General features: G+C 57.7%; 3 protein-coding genes across 3 annotated transcripts; all 3 read right to left on the reverse strand.

The window, feature by feature from the left end:
• Positions 1-337: 337 nt before the first annotated feature.
• Positions 338-6726, reverse strand: YBX1 (Y-box binding protein 1). Its single transcript, XM_032231905.1, is given in 14 exon segments — positions 338-402; positions 863-1025; positions 1027-1129; positions 1230-1276; positions 1278-1313; positions 1643-1693; positions 1695-1721; positions 1723-1755; positions 1757-1828; positions 1831-1950; positions 2046-2135; positions 2913-2946; positions 4166-4229; positions 6237-6726. Coding segments are annotated over 13 exon segments (1284 nt in total). The 5' UTR covers positions 6712-6726; the 3' UTR covers positions 338-402; positions 863-893.
• Positions 6727-7782: 1056 nt separating this feature from the next.
• On the reverse strand, positions 7783-13247 carry PPIH (peptidylprolyl isomerase H). Its single transcript, XM_032231531.1, is given in 13 exon segments — positions 7783-8478; positions 8480-8491; positions 9558-9598; positions 9962-9982; positions 9985-10048; positions 10755-10787; positions 10789-10848; positions 11489-11531; positions 11743-11787; positions 12251-12274; positions 13040-13104; positions 13181-13225; positions 13227-13247. Coding segments are annotated over 13 exon segments (531 nt in total). The 3' UTR covers positions 7783-8421.
• Positions 13248-14296: 1049 nt separating this feature from the next.
• CCDC30 (coiled-coil domain containing 30) lies at positions 14297-18603 on the reverse strand. Its single transcript, XM_032232166.1, has 11 exons — positions 18301-18603; positions 18046-18208; positions 17683-17895; positions 17233-17384; positions 16868-17030; positions 16319-16440; positions 16083-16224; positions 15775-15911; positions 15464-15578; positions 15192-15262; positions 14297-14570 (listed from the first exon to the last, which is right to left on the reverse strand). The coding sequence occupies exons 1-11, from the start codon at positions 18474-18476 to the stop codon at positions 14297-14299; spliced, it is 1728 nt and encodes a 575-aa protein (XP_032088057.1). The 5' UTR covers positions 18477-18603.
• Between the last annotated feature and the right edge of the window lie 65 nt (positions 18604-18668).

An 18668-nucleotide genomic window follows, 5' to 3' on the forward strand; every position in this document is an offset into this window, starting at 1 on the left:
CAGACCACACTGAGCAATTCTTAAGACCTTATTTAAGAGATGCTTGCAGTTTGACGTGAAAAAATCAGGTGTATTCATACAAATTAAAAATGAGGTTCTTAAAAATCCCAACTTGACCAGATATATGAAACAATTTAAAAACCTTTAAAGGTGTATTGAGAAAAAACAGGCCTTTTAAAAAACATGTTTGTCGCTCCCAAAAGGAGGAGACAGCTTTATAGGTAAAAATAATAGAAATCCCGTGCTGCATAGATTAATGCAGAGAGTTCGAGGAGTTATCTGGTCGACAGCAAAAAGCAAGCACTTAAGGTCTTCCGTTCCAATTCTTCCGTTCATATTTCTTATTGCTGGAATTTCAGATTCTGTTTTATTTCAGACTCTCTCTCTTCTTTGATGACTAAACTGGAAATAGAAAGAAAGCCACAAGTAAAAGGACCGTGTCTCCCCCCTCCCCCCTCCCAAGGCAAAATCCCGGCTCAAGGTTCCCACCCACCCACCCACGCCCACCGAAAGCAATTAAAGCCAGAGAGTTTGGCAGATTCAGATCACATCCTAAAGCCAGGCAGACAAAACAGGCAAGTGCCCATTCCTATTTTGTTCCATTTTCTCTCTCTCTTCAGGGGAGGCCAGAACTGGGATAAAGAGCCACTTCCACGTTCACCCCAGCAGAAACTGACCGCATAATGGGCTACAGAGATCCATAATGCAGGCTCTTCAAAGCAAGCCCCGTTACGTCTGATGCCCAAGCAAGGTCTATTCTGCATTAACTGGAGGGCCTCTTCGCTTAATACAGGCAACTCCCCAGAACTGAGCCCAAAATTTCCAAGTGAGACTCTGGCCCTCTCCTCTCTCAGCCACTCACCCGGATGATGGTAGAGATGGTAAGCCGGCATTTACTCAGCCCCGCCCTGCTCGGCCTCGGGAGCGGACGTGTTCTCAGCTGATGGTTCGGCTGCCTTGGTCTCTTTGCCATCTTGTGGTTTAGGGTTCTCTGGGCGTCTGCGTCGGTAGTTGAAGTTGCGACGGGTACCGACGCTGAGGTGGCTGCTGACCCTGGACCTCATCTGCTTGGTTCTCCTTGTCTTCTTCGTTGCCTTCCTCCCGGGGCTGCCGCTGGCGAGGAGGGCCCCTGAAAAACCCGGTCACGCTTGAGACATTTCACCTTGGCTTTTACGGCCGGGCCCACTCCGGATGCGGCAGGGCCGGCGGCACGGCCTGTAGGGACTCACCTGCGATAGCGTGGTCTGTAACCCCGATACAGGTTCTGTCTGACGGGCCCTGCCTTGTTCCCCTGCACCCTGGTTGTCGGCGCCCTGTGGGACGGAGGAGGGACATGCTGAAGCCGGCCCAGGAAAGCCAACTAGGACCCCTGCAGGCCCTCAGGATTATAGCCATCACGCATTAACCCCCATTAAGGGGAAAAAAACCCCACTGCTTTTAAAAATTCAAAAAGTTGCTTTTGTTCTAGGCCAGCTGGGAGGCCTCTTCCCAGCAGATGCACCACAAGCACCGGCTAAGGTCTTGCAACCCTATTTCCGATTTCCACAAACCCAGAAACAATTTTCCTTCCACTGCCCCACAACCTCACACACACACACACACAGACAGGCAAGCAAGCAAGCAGAATCGCCAGTAAGTTAACCTCCACTAGGTCTCCCTGCACAGGGGCATTGGAGTACTGTGGCCGCCGGCCCGTAGGGCCTGCGCATGTAGTAAGGGGTGGTACCGCCTACTGCGGTAGGGGCGGCGCTGTTGGGGACTGCCCTTCCGGCAAGTTCTCTGACCCCTCATTCTTTTCCCCACTCTCGCTGTTTTGGTAATTTTGCGGGGGTAGTTGCGCGGAGGGCCTCTGCGTCGAGGGTACCGTCTGTACTGGTTACGGTCTGCTGCGTATTTGCTGCCTTGCACAGGAACACCGCCGGGACCTGTAACGTTGGCTGCCTCTGCTCCCTAAAAAGGAACATCCCCCCCATGGTGGTCAGTAAGCGTCAGCCGAGGCCTCCCCTTTGGGGCTGCCCCCCACCCAAGAAAGGCCCCTCGCCCACCTTTTCGCCTTCAACCACATCAAACTCCACAGTTTCTCCATCTCCTACACTGCGAAGGTATTTCCTGGGGTTATTCTTCTTGATGGCAGTCTGAGGAGGGAAGAAGGAAGGCTTTAGAGAGAACACGGAAACATACTGGAAACATTCCAGTGGAAGCCTATGTTTGAGAAGAAGGCGGGGTGGAGACCTGGGAGTTGAGCAAAAGGTCAATAGGAAACACAGGAGAGGCAATCGTGGGATACAGGAAATGACAGAAGGTACAGAACAACAGGAGTTGGAAGGGACCTTGGGGGCCTTCTTGTCCAACCTGTGTTCACTTAGGGGCCGTAGGCCATTCAGACGAATGGTTGCTGGGCTTCTCCAAAGCCAAGGCCTCTCGTGGCAGGGGGCAGGCAAGGCCAGGACTCGGACTTTCAAGGATAGAGAAGCTGGTCCTATTCTTGTGTTTCCTCTCCTAAATCACACCAGAATGGCGTTAATTGGTCCCTAACTGCTGCCTCAAGCAAATCAGGCAAAGTCTGTTCCCAGGGAGAAAAGCACACGGAAGGTGGGAAGGCCAGGACAAGGACCAACAGGCTCACCCGATGCAAAGTTCACTGCCTGTGGCAGGCAAATAATACTAAAGAAAGGTTTAAGAAATTAAGTAACTAGAAAGAAATCTGCACTTTTGTGGACAGTCACAGGCTCTCAGAATCATAGTTTGGTCATCATGCATTAACTGAGATCTCCCATTAAAAGAAAAACTAGTCAAAGGTTCTGGGCCACACAGACTTTCTCCCTCCAATACACTTCTCTTTGTTTCAGGAAGGCAGAAAATGCTTCCGCTTCCTCAAAAGCAAATCCAGCTGCATCAACAAACCATCTCACCTGGTGGACAAACACATCTTCCTTGGTGTCATTCCTGCAAAACAAGGAGCATCCATTTCAGAAAACATTTGACACAAAACAACCGGCATTCCCTGGCAAGGAGTGGTATCACTTGGACGGAGGCCAATCCAAGGCTGGGCCCTGACAAGGAGAGCGAGAGAGATCGTCCCCAGTCTACGCCCTCCACTTTCTTGAGCTAAAATACAGGAGGCGGCGATTAACTTGACGTTTCAGATTTCTTCTTTGCAAACTCCTGCAATTAACAAGCAGCCAAAGCTGGAAAGGTAGGCCAAGTATATTGCTGGCTAAGTGGCAGCTCTCTTCTGCAGAGGCATTTTCATGAATTTTTGATGAAGGGCTGGGGCAGACATGTGTGTGGATTACCTCTTCAATACAATTTCTACTTCCAGGGTGACATTTGCATAGGACAAAAAATAAAAGCAGTGGGGATTCCTCTGCCTGAAAGGACCCAAAGTCTTCACAAACCCAGCCCAGACGAATCATACCGCCTGGGGTAAGAGAGAGGTCAACCGCCACAACCAGGTAGGAAACGCCAACCTTTCCAGAAAAAACATTTTCCCAGGTGGTGCACCTCCACATGGGAACTGTCACAGTTGGGACACGTAATTTAAACCTCCTGCCCAGGAAAGGACAGCTCACAGGTGGCCCAGCTGTGCAAAGGCCAAGGACCTTATCAGTACCATAAAACACGGAGCACAGTTTTGAGAGGACTATAAAAATAAAGGAACACCCAGAACTTGACTGAATGTTAAAATGTTACATTCCAGAACATTTATTGGGCATTATTTATAGAGTGCTGATAAAGTATGACTCAGAATCCAAAGAGGGCATGATTAACTGGATGCAGAAACCGACATGCAGTAGACAGAGAGGGCACAGTAGGGATTTCAACAGAAATGTGAATCAAGTACCCGGAACCAGCTGTGTGCACGACCAACTGTTGCAAGCCTCTCTCTCTGACCTCTCCATGCAAGGAAGTCTCATCGTTTGTAACCCTCAGAATGGGGATGCACACTTATTGTGAGCTTCTAGACCAGACCAGCTGCCACGCAGGTGCCCCATCCCCGACAGGTCACCTGGTGAGGGAGGGTGGGAACTAACAGTCCAACACACCTGGTGGGGGATCACGTGGGGGAGGGCATGTCCAAATGAATAGAAGATAGCTACAAACTGAAAGTAATAACTCTGACTTCACTCCCAAGCACTTGTAACGAGAGCCCTGGTCACCTCACCTGTTGATGAAGCCATAGCCCTTCCTTACGTTGAACCATTTCACTGTCCCCAAAACCTTCATTGCTGCAAGAGAGAAAAGGTGCGAGACAGGTAAGAACCAGCCCAGCGCTAGATCTCCGTCCTTCTTGGTTGGACTTCCCACCTAAAAGCCCCTCTGTATAACCTGCCTGTCTTTCAGCTGCAGCAGCAGAGATTTCCCTATCCTAGATTCAAAGGTTGTTTTTCATACTGGCAGCCAGAAGAATTTCATTTCAAAGCCCCAGACAAGAACTCTCCTGACTCGCAAGGAGAACCTGCTGCTGGAACTGCAAAGAAACAGCACAGGAAGCCTGAAAGGTTTCCAATACAGAGGTAATTATGGACCAGCACCTCCAGTGTCCCAAAGGTGCTTCTTTCCCCCCCCCACACACACACCAAAGGCAGCTGGGTTTTCTTGATGCTTTCTTTCAAAACGTTTCGCTTCTCATCCAAGAAGCTTCTTCAGTTCAGAGCATTCTCAAAGAAAGCGCCAAGGAAGTCCAGCTGCCTTTTTTGGGGGGGTGGGGGGAGGACTTTTTGGACAACGAGGACCTGGATGATTGGGAAGCTTCATCGCATTTGTCCCTCCTGATGCGCTGGGATTTTGTTCCTGGCAGAGAAAGAAGCAGCACCGCTGACGGTACTCTACTAAGCGATACATGTATTTCCTCTATTATCCTCCCCATCTTTCCTACCTTCTCCTATTGGGATCTTGCATTACTTGGCTGCTTGTATGTACAGGTAGTCCTCGACTTACAACCACAACCGAGCCCCAACATTTCTGTTGTTATGAGAGACATTTGTTAACCTTTGCCTCATTTTACGACTTTTCTTGCCACAGTTGTTTAGTGAATCACTGCAGTTGGTAAGTTAGTAACAGGGTTATTAAAGTGAATCTGGCTCCTTCATTGATTTTGCCTATGAAAAAGGTTGCAAAAGGGATCATGTGACTTTGGGACACAGCAACCGTCATAAATGTGAAACAGTCTTTTGATGTAACCACTGATGCTGCAGTGGTTTTGAGAAGACCTAAGTCACTTTTTTCAGTGCCACTGTAACTTGAAATGGTGACTAAGTGTTGTAAGTCAAGGACTCCCAGTATTGCAAGTGGTATATATTAAGAGCATATTAACCGTATATTGAATTTTAACACCCTTCTTATGTTTTGGGGGGGGGGACACCTTAGCACTTTGCTCCGCCCAAAACCCCAGCCTGAGCAAGGAGGGGAGATTCCTGGGGGCCAAATGGGGGCTCTGCCAAGGCAAGCAGGGGAAGCCGAGCCAGGAAAGGGGGGGGGGCGTCAATCCCTCTCCCCCTCCCCTCCAGCCATCTGCTCCTCATAGCCAGCAGCTGAGGCTTCCCTGCCAGCAGCAGGACCCCCTCCCAGCGCCCCTTCCCAGCAGACCAGCCAAGGGGGGGCATTGCGAAGCCCCCCCTCTCCCCAGGCAGGGCCCCAGCGCGCATGTCAGTAAGCAGACAAAGGAAGGAGGTGGGAACCGGCGCCTCTGGCGTGGGGACCAGGCGGCAGGGGCTTCTGTGGTCACCCCCCTCCCCGCCGGCCGCCTCTCCCGGCTGACCACCGCACCCCGAACTGACCACGTTTGAGCCGGGCCAAGATACGCGCAAGCGCACAGAGGGGCGCGCAAAAAAAAAAAAAGGGGTTCCGCCGCGCGGCGGACATCTTGGACCGCCTCGGGCCCCTCCCCCTCCCACGCGCTCTTCCCCCCCCCCTCCCGCCACAGTCGGCGCAGGCGCGCTGAAGAGCACGAATCGCCTCAAAACGGCCGCGGGCGCGCGCCTCAAGCGGGGGTGGGGAGGGAAAGAGTGAGGAATGGGAATGGGAAGAAAGGGGCGAGCCAATGGGGGAAGCGAGGGAGGGCGAGAGCGGCCAATCGCGGGCGGGACGGCGGGACGTGCGCGAAAGGGGAGGGGAGGGAGACGGGAAAAGCTGAGGGAATACGGCACGCGCCCCCCGACGGCCCGCCCAGCCTCCCCTCACGCGCACGCGCATACCCGCTTTCTCCCCCACCCCCCCTCCTCTTTTTCCCTCACCGATGACCTTCTTGTCCCCGCCGGCGGGGTGGCGCCGCCAAGCCCAGGCCGCCGTTGGTTCCGTTGCCGTTGCCGCCGCCGCCTCGCCGCTGCTGTTGCCGCCGTTGCTGGGCTTGGCCTCCGCGACGGTCGGGAGGGGGCCGGTGGGCGACGCCAACGGGACCGCCGCGGGCGGGGCGGCCGCCGGGGCCGCCAGAGTGGCGGCGGAGGGGGGCGCCTGGGTCTCGGCCTCGCTGCTCATGGCGTCGCTGGCTTGTCGATGGACGGTGGTGGTGACTGGCTTTCGCAGCAGCAGCGCCGCCTCCCGCGCGGTGTTGATGGTGACTCGGGGGCCGGCCGTGGGCGGGGGGGCTGCTCCCTTGCTCCGGGCTCGCTGGGCTCCGCTCTCCGCTCCCGATACCGATCGAACTGGCCACAATGGCGGCGCGCACTCACTAGCCACCCCCTCAAGCGCCGCCCCCCGACCCGTGCCCATTGGTCGCCACGCGCTGCCCGTCAGGCGCCGAGCGGGCTCATTGGTCCGCAATTGCGGCCCGAGGCGTTCCCTGGTGCCTGGTGGCTCGGGCCCGCCGTCCGTCAGAATTCGCCCCCTGCTATTGGTTGGCTCCTTCGACGTGTCCCTCCCCCGCCGAAAGGGCGTGCCCTTGTATGCGGGTTTGCCCCTCGCGGGGCTCCTGATTGGCCCGGCGCCCGTGCGCCCCGCCCCCCCCCGGGAGAAGCGGAGTCAGGAAGTGCCTTTCCCCGGCTGGGCCGTCCGAGGCGCACGTGGTGGGGGATCCCCCTCGGAGCAGCGCGCTGCAGGCTCCCGCAAGCCGGGCCCACGTGGGACAGCAGCCCTTCCGATGCCCAGCCCCACGCCGCCCGGGATCGGCCCCCCTCCTCTCCCATCACCCGCTGTGCCAGGCTGGAGCAACTTTGGTACTTCCAAAGCGCACCCCCCCCCTCCCTCCTCAAGGTCATTTGGGCAGCCCTCGGCCGCTCTTCTTCCACGTCGACCCCCGGGAAGCCCCCAGCGATCCCCACCGGCGCCCTTGGCCAAGAGGCTCCTGGGCAACGGCCTGCGCTTCTCTGCTTCCCCCTGCAGCTTCGAAATGAGGAATGCCGGAGGTGGGGGGGGGGGGCAAAGTTGTAAAGTTTTATCCTCCTCCCCTCCCCGTCTGTTCCTGGAACCCTTGATAGGCATCTGTCAATCTCCAAGGACTGCCTGCTGGAAGACGACGATGGACTGGTCCTCCCTGGGAGGCTGAAGGGGGTGGGGGGGGGCAACCCCTATCTTAGGAGGGTGGCAATCCAGGCTGACTCAGTTGCAATCTTCCTGCCCTGCAGCAGCCTTTAGTAAGAGGTGCCGCGTGGTTACTTGGTTCTTGGGAGCCACCAAACCAGCAGGGAGATGTAGCAGGCTCAGGAGGAAAAAGAGGGAAGGCAGCAGTGAGAGAAATAAAGGTATAAACAGCAGGGCCTGAACACAACACACGCTCCTGCAAAATGCACTCCATTTCCAGGACCTCAGACCCTGTGGCCCTTCCTGGAGACATGATGATGGACAGACATTTTAAGAAAATCTCTTTATTTACAAAAGGGTGGGGGGGACAGACGACGTGGAATGTGGAGGAAGGATGAGCGGCCAGGAACTGCTTGGCATCCTGGACAAAGAAAAACGAACCTGGAATCAGGAAAGAGGCAAACCGTTAAAGCCTCCAGGGCTGGACTTTCTCCAGATTTGAAGCCGACGCAGAATCTGGCATTGGCAGCCTCCTAAGTGGCGACACGCTCGATGGGGAGGAGGAGAGGCTCCCAGGCACAGACCCGCTTCTGGAGAGCGAGAACTTTGTGCCAAGTTAAAGCAACAAGGAAACTGCATGCTTTGCTCCGTACGTGCGGTTCCACGTTCGAATCCTCCTCCAGCAGCTCCCTGCGGCTGAGAGGCCACATGGGCTGCCAGTCCTCCACGCCAGGGGCAAGAAAGATGGCTACAGTTTGGACCTGCACCGCAGACGCCTGGAAATGCTCTGCGTAGACCAGGGTGGTCCAACCTTGGCAACTTTTAAGACCCGCGGAGGACTCGAGTTCTTAGAATTCCCCAGCCAGCCATTAACACTGATGATGTTACCTCCCCCCCCCACCCCCGCTTCCCAGGGAGCCTTTTAGAGGCCGCTTTGGTTGCAGAAACTATGGTAGCACCTACCTACATCTCTCCACACTGGGCAATCACCACGGGGAGTTTCGGTTTGTTATTCGGGCCCGGTGGGCACGTTCTGCAACAAGCATAAAGCGGGTGTGAGCAGCTATCCAGAAAGGAGAGAGAGTAGCAGCAACCTGGCCCAGGTAGCCATTACCTGGCTAAAGAGGCTCTCTGGCAGCCTGCTCAGAACTTATATTTGGTGCACATAAAAGAGAATATTTGTAGCTCGAGGTTGGACTCTGGAATCCTTGATGCTCTCTAACCTGGGTTTTTTTCTTGCAGGCGTTTCCAGGACCCAACTAAATAAAACAGACCAAATCCCATTCCTTACTAGCACTGATCACGCTGCCTAGTTTGTTAGCAGCCAAGGGGGCGCAGAGGTTAGGGTGCAGTACTGCAGGCCACTACAGCTGACTGTTATCTGCAGTTCAGCGGTTCTAATCTCACCGGCTCAAGGTTGACTCAGCCTTCCATCCTTCCGAGGTGGGTGAAATGAGGACCGGATTGTTGTTGGGGGCGATATGCTGACTCTGTAAACCGCTTAGAGAGGGCTGAAAGCCTATGAAGCGGTATATAAGTCTAACTGCTATTGCTATTGTTAATGAAATGTCTGCAAGGAAACGAGAGCATCAAGGACACCCACAGTCCTCCCCCCCCCCCCCCAGCTCACAACCTGCCTTCTAGCACTGATGATGTTCCCTAGTTGGGCCATGAAAGTTCTGCAAGAAACCAGCAAGCTCAGAGAGCACCAAGGACCCCCCGTCCTGCTCTTCTTCCCCTCTGCCTCCTCCTCCTCCTCTCCACAAACCCCACTCCCTTCTAGCACTGATGATGTTACCAGGTGGGTCATGAAACGTCTGCAAGAAAGCCGCCAAGCTCCGAGAGCCCCCAGGACCCCTCAGCTTCTCTCGGACAGAAAAAGCCAGCAGAGAGGCCTGGGCACCACCTGCTGCTCTTCTAAGCTGCCCAGGCAGGATTTGAATCCTGAAGGGCAGGATGGGAGACTCTGAGAAGCCTCGGGCTGGAACATTAAAAAATTAAAATAATCTTTCCTCTAGAAAGCGAAACCGCCTAATTTTTCTGTGGTTTCTTCTTGGACAAGCAGAGTTTCATCCAAACCAGAAACAAGCACCACTTACCTCTATTTTCCTCATGACTAGAAGCCCATCAATTATTTTACCTGCCGGGGGAGGAAAAAAGAACAAGCAATTCTGAATTCCTTAGCTGAGGAAGAGCCACGCAGGTGTGCTCTGTAACCTTGGAGGGGAGAATGAGAAGGAAGCAGAGGGGGGGGTGAGGGGGTACAGGTTTATTGACTTATGGACTTCAACTCCCAGAATTCCCCATGTTGCTCCCTTAACCTTTTGGGGCTCCTGAGGCAGCAAGGAGGGGAGACACAGAGACAAGCATTTGGGAGGCCCAGAAAATGGGGGCTTCCAGGGCAGATCTGCCATGAATTTGGGGCGTCAGGATAGGCACACCCAAGCTAATGGGGCGGACCAGGGCCCCTGACCCCCAGCCAGCCAGCCTGCGGGTGACTCACCGAAAACCACGTGTTTCCCTCCAGCCAGTCGCACTTGGAGCAGGTGATGAAGAACTGGCAGCCGTTGGTGCTGGGGCCGCTGTTGGCCTGCAGGGAAAGAGGGGAGGGGCAGGGGAGGAGAATGCCCCTCCTCTGCGCTCAGCCTTCCCCGGCCATTCCAGCTTGGGGGAGGATTCAAGCGTCCCTTCCTTTGGAGGGCCTCCAATTCAACATTGCTATGCAAGACCTGGGCGTTGGTGGGTTGGGGGTGGTCTTCCTGCTGGGCAGCCCGATCAAGGACACTCCCCTCCCACCGAGCCCTCCTGAGCCTAGCCCGTTTGTCTGCCCAAACCGAGCAAGGCCGGAGCAGCAGCTCCTATAAATAGCCAGCAGCCTGATCCAAGGGGTTCCGGGGAGGAGGAGGAGGAGGAGGAAGGGAAGAGGGGCTGTGGTTAACCCTTTCCTCCCAGGCACCGATCCCAATGGACAGTGGGGAAACTCTGAGAGTGACCCAGAGAGAAGAGCAAACTTTGGGGCTGGGGAGAGAAGCCCAGAGGGGAGGGGGATGCTCTCCGTCCCGGCCTTTCAGACACAAAGCCGGGTGGAAAGAGTGGTCTGCTAGGGTCTTCCTGACTGTAGCCCTCCCTCCCCCTGAATCTATCACAGGAGGAGAGGAAGGCAGGGATAGATTCCTAGATGGGATCACCCACCCCAGTGTCTCTCCCACTTGGCTCTTCTAAGCATGCCCCCCTCCCCCCGCAAACGACCTCTGCATTCAGGCCACGGAGGGACCCAACTTCAGGCTCTTCTTTACCATGGAGAGCAAGCCGGGCGCCGAGTGCTTCAAGCTTGAAGTTCTCATCGGCAAAGGGTCCCCGATAGATGCTGGCCACTCCAGTGCCATCTCCCTACGGAGAGAGGGAGGGAGGGAGGGAAGGATGGTGAAGAAGGGAAGGGGAGAGGGAGAGAAGAGGGAAGGGAGGCCTCATGAACCACACAGCAGTTCCCTTGGCAAACACGTATAAAACCACTGATCTGGAAGGAGCCTGCTCCAATCACCAATTTTTAAAAATGACATTCTAAGGGCACCAGTACAATTTGCATGGACACCTGAGCCTCTGCAATCACTCCTTCCTTATTCCTTGATACTGCATTACAAATTCTCCCCCCTCCCTCCCGAATCAACTAGAGCTATAAACCCTACTTATAAAATATGAACACGGAGGAGAAAAAAGGGGGCCTTGCCAGGAAAACCGCAGGGTGAAGGAGTTCAGTTTGCAACGGCCTTCCCTTCCGCGATGTGGGAAGTTAAACAGAATCAAGGAAAGGGGAAGTTTAAAACAGCCACTTCCTTCCAGCAAATGCTTTTTAGCCTGAACACTTATAAGTTTTCCTGAGGAATTTAGCTTGGGTCTCTGAAGGAGGGGGCCAGGGTGGCAGGTGCAGCTCCTTGGTGGGGTAACTTCCAATCTCATTTGCATAAATGAGCTTGGCAAATGTGTATTCGTTCCAAGTCAAATGCCCGTGAAAGGGCTGTGAAGTACTTACGTTTACAAAATCGCCTCCTTGGATCATGAAGTCCTTTATAACCCTTGAAAAGGAGAAGAGAAATATTAGGGAGGCCGAGGAATCCACAGCCACGCTTAAACACCAGATTGGGAACTTCACAAACAGCTTGTTAAACCCTGGAAGGCGAGGAGTCTTTCCCACTTAAGGGAAGCCCCTCAGGATAACAGACTAACCCAGTTGGAAGGGACCTTGGAGGCAAAAACTAGCCTTCCGGAGCCCAAAGGCCAACGTACCTGTGAAAAGTGCTGCCTTTGTAACCGATGGGAACACCGTCTTTCCTGCAGGAGAAAAAAAAGCACTGTCAGAAATTGGCAGTTGCCCCGATAGACAGCCACCGAGATTTCTCTGGGCCCCAAGAGACAACACCCCAACTCACAACCTGTCATTTCCCACTGTTTTGTTCTGAAATCATCACTTTGTGCTCTTTAAAACTGCTAATTTTCCTCAGATGGAAGCGGGGTCCAAGGACCAAACAACAGAGAGGGGCAGCCTATTATTTATCCCTTTATTTATTACTTCCATCCTTTATTGGCTGCATACTTTCGTGCTGTTTGGCGAGTACACTGAGTGCTTCTGTGCTGAGACAAATTCCTTGTGTGTCTAACCACACTTGCCTAAATAACGCATAAAGTATAAAATATAAAGTTAGGTATTGTTCTTCTTTTCATCCTGGGCTGACAGTCTTCCAGGTGGATCAAATCAATCGATTGTTGAATTGAAAGCTCAAAAGAATCGACCCACCTGAATTCCCCCGTGCAAAATTGCCTGGAAAGAAAAGAAAAAAAAGAAAAGGCTGAAGAAGGTTAAAGGCAGAGAGGCTGGTTATTCGGAGGGAGAGAGTAAATTCAGCAAAGAACTCCCTGGATCATTGGGAGAGGGAGAGAGAGAGGGGGGGGGGGGATACGTAGCTTTAAATAGGGCTTTCTATACAGGGAGTCCTCAATTGTACGGCCACAGCTCAGCCCAAAATTTACTTTGGTAAGTGAGTTTCCCTCCCACTTTATGACCTTTCTTGTCATAGTTGTTAAACGAATCGCTTGCAGTTGTTTAACTGAACCGTACAGCCATTAAGCGAATCCAGCTTCCCCCATTAACTTTGCTGGAGGTCGGGGATCATTTGACCTGCGACCGTCATAAATGTGAGTCAGTGGCCAAGCATCTGAACACGTGACCAGGGAGATGCTGCGACAGTTGTAAGCGTGAAGGACAGCCATGTTGCTTTTCCTGGTAATTGGTCATTAAATGAACAGCTGTAAGTCGAGGACTACCTGAATATGTCCCAAGACAATGAGCAACCAAGTGGTGGGGAGTTCCGCAGGAAAGGGACGCCCCTGTGAGCTCGGAACGAGTGGGGAGGGCGGGGAGGCTTGTGAGTGCCTTTCGCCGGAGAGCTTCGTCTTTATCTCCTGCGCCCATCATCCCCAGCCAGCTGTTAAAGGAGTGCAGCGCTCTAGGACGGGCCGCTCTGTGGTGCGCTGCCGCTCTGGCCTCCCTTCTCTGTGGCACCCGCCTTCCCGCCGGCTCCCTCACCTGAAGTTCTCGGCCGTCTTGGGCACCACGTCGGCGAAGAGCTCCACCTTCATGCGGCCCACCTCCTGCAGAGGGACGGAGGCGTCAGGAGTCGAAGCCCTGCTCTCCCTCCCGGCCCCGCTCCCTCCGCCCGAGGCCTACCTGCCCGCCGATGGTGACATCGAAGAAGACTACGGGGTTGTTGGGGGTTGGAAGCCAGCACCGCCATGGCGACCCCCTCTGATCCGGAAGCGGAAGGGCGCGCCGACGAACCAGAAGGGCCGCTTCGCTGGAGCGCATGCGCAGCTCATTCCTTCAGTGAGTGTCGCTTTACAGCCTGAAGTCAATGCACCTGCTCGTTCGGCTGCGCCTCACGAGGGACTCGGTGCAGGAAGAGACGGAGCAGCTTCCTCGGGAAAAATCCCTTGGCAAACACTTGAAAAGAGGGGGAAAAAAGCGCCTCAACGGCCCCGATTCCCAATAAGCCTCTTCCTCCACTCCAGAAGAGATGGTCCTCCCGGTTTCTTCCTTCCCTTCTCCCCCCATCCCTCCCTTTCCTTCTTCCCTCCTCCCTCTTCTTCCACTTTTCCCTCCCTCCCTCCTTTCCCTTCCCTCCCTTCTTCCTCCATCCTTCCTTTCCTTCCTTCCTTTCCCTCCCTTCCCCCTTCCCTCCCTCCCCTTCTTCCTCCTTCTGTCCTTCTTCCCTTTTCTTCCCTTCTTCCCTCTTCTTCCACTTTTCCCTCCCTTATTTTCCTCCCTTTCCTTCCCTCCCTTCTTCCTCCATCCCTTATTTTCCTCTCTTCTTCCTCCATCCCTCCCTTTCCTCCCTTCCCTTCTTCCTCCTTTCCCTCCCTTCCCTTCTTCCGCCTTCCATCCTCCCTCCCTTTCCTTCCTCCCTCCTCCCTCTTCTTCCACTTTCCCTCCCTCCCTCCTTTCCCTTCTTGCCTCCATCCCTCCTTTTGTTCTTCCTTTCCTCCCTCCCTTTCCTTCTTCCTCCTTCCGCCTCCCTCCCTCCCTCTTCCTTCCCTCCTCCCTCTTCTTCCTCCTTTCCCTCCCTCCCTCCTCCTTTCCTTCTCCATCCCTCCATCCCTTATTTCCTCCTCCCTTTCCTTCCTCCCCTTTTCTTCCTCCTCCTCCTCCTCCCCCTTCCCTCCCTCCCACCCTCTCATCCCTGCAGGAGACAAAGTGGAGTCGAGGGCCAGGGGTGTAGAAACAAGTAATCATTGTTTTAAAAGTACACTTGACATTTCTCCCCCCCCCCCCAACGGCCTGTCCATCTCAGAAGGCCCCCCCCCGCTCCGCCTGGTGTAGGGTGGGGGAGAAGCCCCAGCCGCGGACGGACGCCGCTTGCTCTCCGCTGGGCTTCCCTTCAGCGACGGGGTGGCTGGGCTGGTCCTGGCAGAAGTCTCCCGGGGGCTTTCCAGGGATGGCGAGGTTGAGGCAGCCGATGCGGGAGACTTGGAAGGCCAGAGGGGAGAGCAGGGCCTTTGGGCCGGCCTCCACCGGCGGACCCTCCCTCAGGGCTTGGCGGAGGCCGCTGGTGACCAAGCAGCTGCAAGGGAAAAGCCCCACTTCAGCCCCCTCTCGGCTTGACAGGCGGTGGAAGCAGCTGTACGGAGGGGCCCCAGGAAAGGCCCTCGCTGCTCTTCGGAGGTAGACTGCTCCTCCACAGGGAGGCTCCGCTCAGCTTGCTGGGTCCCCTTGGAGAGCCGCGGTCCGGGTAGCCCCCCCCTGTTCAGACTGCTGCAATACAGACTCCATCCCGATGGAAGAGGGCATCAGAGGCATCAGGTGCCGAGAGACAGGTGGGCGTGGAGGGGGGGGCTGGTGGTCCTCCCAAGGGCCTCCCGGGGGGCCTGCAGTGGCCCTGCCCCTCCCCACAGAGCGCCAACCTCCCTCCGCAATGACTCACTCTCCCCGGGTCAGAGTTAGGGGCCTGCTTTTATTCCTTGGCCGCCCTGCCTCGCCTGGCCCAAGGGCAGGAGCCTTTGTAAGGATAAGGGCCTCCGGGGGGGGGGGGGACGACACGGAGGCTTTGGGGGGAGGGGGTTGCCAAGGAGGGCCAGCTGTGCCCCCCCCCTGGCTGCTGCGGAGGAGGAGGAAGGGGGGAGCGCCCAGCGTCAGAGTCCTGTCCCGGCTGGCCCTTCAGAGACAGGCCTGCCTGGGCCGGTACCTGAAGCCTTGGGGGAAGGGCAGGAGCTTCCTCTGCAGGGGGCATTTGGGGAAGCCCAGGGTCTTCAGCTCCTGCGGGGAGAAGGGAGGGGAGAGGCGAGTTTTCACAAAAAGACCCACAACCACACCCCGAGCCACCCCTGAGACATCCAGCCCCTCCGCTCTCCTGGCCGATGCTCTTGGGAGATCTCTGTGTGGTCTCCCATCCTGGGACCAAGCTTCGGGGGGGGGGAGCCGGAGGAGACAAGAGGTGGGGGGTGGGGGAGAGCTCACCTCCAGGCTGTGGACGTGGATGGTGCGCAGGGCCCGTTCCAGGATGCCCACCTGCAGGCTCAGCTGGAGGGCCCGCTCCTGCAGCTGCCGGTTCTCCCTCTCCAAGAGCTGGACTCTGGGAAGGAGGGAGGGAGGGGGGGAGAGGGGCTTGGGCTGGGGTCCCACCAGGAACTCCCTCCTCCCTTTGGTCGTCTCCTCCCTTCCCTTCCCTTCCTTCCTTCCTTCCTTCCCTTCCTCTCCCCCCCGCCTGCCGCCCTTTCAGCCCCCAAGCAGAGGGTCTGCAGGGAAGGCGTGAAGCCCCCTCCCCTCACCTGCTCTGGAGGGTGCGGAGGGCCTGGCCGTTGCTCTGCTTGGCCTCCTCCAGGCTGTGCAGCTGCTCCTGGCTCTTCCGCTGCTCCCGGAACAGCCTCTCGTTCTCGCCGGTCACCTGCCGGATCAGCAGCTGGTCCTGGGTGCAAAAGGCGCCATGGGCTCAACAGGCCGCCCTGCAGAGAGGAGGAGGAGGAGGAGGGGCTCCCCTAGGAGAGGGGCTTTATGGGGAGGGGGGGGGCTCCAGCAGGTGAGGCTTCAGGCGGCCCATCCGGCCTGGGGACCACCTTTCCACGGGGGGCTGCACTACCTTTTCGGCCGGCTCTTGGAGAGCCGCACCTCGTCCTCCAGGTCCCGGATGCGATCCTCGCGCAGCTTCACCTCCCCCTGCAGCGTCTCCTTGGCCTGCCGCAAGCCGGGCCCTGTGCCGCAGGCGCTGCTCGCTCTGTTTCCTGGGGAGGCAAGGCGGGGGGGGGGGCCTTAGGGCCCGGAGGAAGCAGGCAGTCCCCCCCACCCGCCCCCACCCGCCCCCTGAGGGAGCCTGACCTGAGGGCGAGGTCCAGCTGCTTCAGCATCTGCCTCTGCTCCTCACAGAGAGCCTCCTTCTCCCGCTGCAGGGCGCAGAGCTCCTCCGAGAGCCTCTGGCTGCGGCTCCCGCAGTGCAGCTGCTGCAGGGGGAGAGGGGGGGGCTGGGCTCAGTTGGGGCCCCCAAGAGGGAGGGGGGCGGGGAGGAAGGAAATAGAGGGAGACGGAAGGAAGTGGAGGAGGAAGGAAGGGAAGGAGGGAAGGAAGAGAAAGGAGAGAGGGAGGAAGGAATAGAGGGAGATGGAAGGGAAGGAGAGAGGGAGGGGAGGGAGGGAGGGAGGGGAGGAAGAGGAAGGAGGGGAGGAAGGAAATAGAGGGAAAAAGGAAGGAGGGAGGGAAGGAAGGAAGGAAATAGAGGGAGATGGAATGAAAGGGTGGAGGAAGGAAGGGAAGTTGGGAGGAAGAGAAAGGAGGAGAGGGAAGGAAGAAAATAGAGGAAGGAGGGAAGGAAGGGAAAGGAGAGAGGGAGGGAAGGAAATAGGGGGAGATGGGAAGGAGGAGGCCGCTGACCTCCTGGGCGAGGGCCCTCCTCTCCTCCTCCAGGGCCCGCAGCTGCCCCTCCTGCTGCTGGGCCTGCCGGTCGGCCAAGGCCTGGAGCAGCTGGGCCTCCTTCTCCCGCCAGACTCTCCGCTGCTGCTGCTGCTGCTCTCCCCTCTCCTGCTCCAGGAGCTTCCTGCAGGGGGCCCGGGGGGGGGGTCTGGTCAGGGGAAGCACTGCCCCCCCCCCCAGCTCCACTATGCCTTCCTTCCTTCCCCTCCCTCCCCCCCCCAACCCGAAGCCCCTGCTGCTGCTGCTGCTGCTGCCTCTTGCATTTTGCTGCAAGGGGCAAAAGAAACCCCCCTGGTTGGGGGGGGCAGGGGGGGGGCTTCTCCTACCGCCTCTTCTGTTCCTCCTGCAGAGACCGCCGGGCTTCGGCCTCCTTGGCCCTGGCCTCCCGGGCCTCCTCCTCCAGCTGCCTCCTGCCCAGGGCGGCCTGGCTCTCCCACAGCTGCCGGCTCTCCTGCAGGCCCTGCTCCAGTTCCTGCACCTGCGGAGGACGCCGAGATGCCCCAGCCCTGCCTCCCTGGGGGGGGGGGGAGTTTCCACCCCCCCCTCCCCAGCCTCCAGGAGGGCAGAAAGAGGGCCCTTTCCCTGCCCTCCCAGCCTGGCCTGAGGAAGGGGCCGCAGGGAGGCTCCCGGGAGGGCCAGCCAGTCCTGGCAACTAAATGGTTCGGGGAACCAGATGTCAGCCCGAACCGGCTGAATCCCCCCCAGCCCTGCTCCTTCCGGAGGAGGAGGTGGAGGAAGGTCCCTGAGTTCCGACCGTCGGCTGCGGGGCCACTGACCCTCTCCTCGGCCTGGGCGGCCCTGTGGCTCTCCTGGGCCAGCTGCTCCTCCCGCAGGCGGCTCTGCTGCTGGGCGTCCTGGGAGTTCTGGAGCAGCTGCAGCTCCAGCTCCTTCACCTGCTGCCGGCTGAGCTCCCCCTGCGAGGCCAGCGCCCCACAGGCCCTGGAGGCCTCCAGCACCTTCGCCTGCGCCTGCCTCAGCTCGGCCTGCATCTGCGGGGGAGAGGGGCGCCTGTGGGGTCCCGGAGGGAGGCTCTCCCAAAGCCTGACCTCTCCCCACCCAACTAGGGAACGCCGTCGGTCCCCAACTGAACGGTGCTGTGCTGGGCAGGAGACCCTCCGCTCCCCCACCGGCCGACCCACCTGGAGGTTCTCCTGCTGCAGCTGCAGGTTCTGCAGCCGGAGCTCCAGGCTCCTCTCCTGCTCCAGCCGCTCCAGCTGCTTCTTGGCGGAGCTGCCGGAGCTCGGGGTCTGCCGGGGCCCCCAAAGCAGCCCGGGGGGGCCCTTCCTGTGGCTGCGGGGCTCCCTGCGTGCAGAGGGGAGGCGGTCAAGACCTCACGGGGGGGTCTCTCGTTGCAGGAGCCCCTTCCCCACGGGGCGGCCCCTCCCCCTCCGCACCTGCTCCGTGTCCCCCACGGGGCTTCCCAGGGCAGCCCGGGGCAGGCAGGGCTGAGCCCAGGCCTCTCCCGGTGGGCGCTCAGCTGGCGCTGCACGGCCAGGATCTCCTTCAGGAAGGAGGGGGCCTCCTCCTCCTCCTCCTGCTGGGCCCGGCCCGGCTTCTCCAGCTCTCCCATCTTGCTGGCTCTGGACGAGCGACGGCTGTGGGGCAGAGGGCAAAGGGGGCATCACACAAGGGAGGGGATGCTGGCCGCCGTATGGGGAATGGCCAGGGTGAGCCCAACCCTTGGGACCGGGTTCTCTGAAGGACCCTCCCCAGGGACCTCTGCCCCCCTCCCCCCAGGAGAGCTTATGGGTGTCCCCCACCC

This window comes from Thamnophis elegans, chromosome 15 (genome assembly GCF_009769535.1).
Source record: "Thamnophis elegans isolate rThaEle1 chromosome 15, rThaEle1.pri, whole genome shotgun sequence".
Lineage (NCBI taxonomy): Eukaryota > Metazoa > Chordata > Lepidosauria > Squamata > Colubridae > Thamnophis > Thamnophis elegans.

Excerpts from the sequence above, each read along its gene's own strand:
- CCDC30 (XM_032232166.1), bottom strand. The coding sequence starts at position 18,476 with ATGGGAGAGCTGGAGAAGCCGGGCCGGGCCCAGCAGGAGGAGGAGGAG. Across the intron at positions 15,912-16,082 it reads TCCAAGAGCCGGCCGAAAAG|GACCAGCTGCTGATCCGGCA; the intron begins GTAGTGCAGCCC and ends TTTTGCACCCAG. Across the intron at positions 15,263-15,463 it reads TCCACGTCCACAGCCTGGAG|GAGCTGAAGACCCTGGGCTT; the intron begins GTGAGCTCTCCC and ends TTCTCCCCGCAG.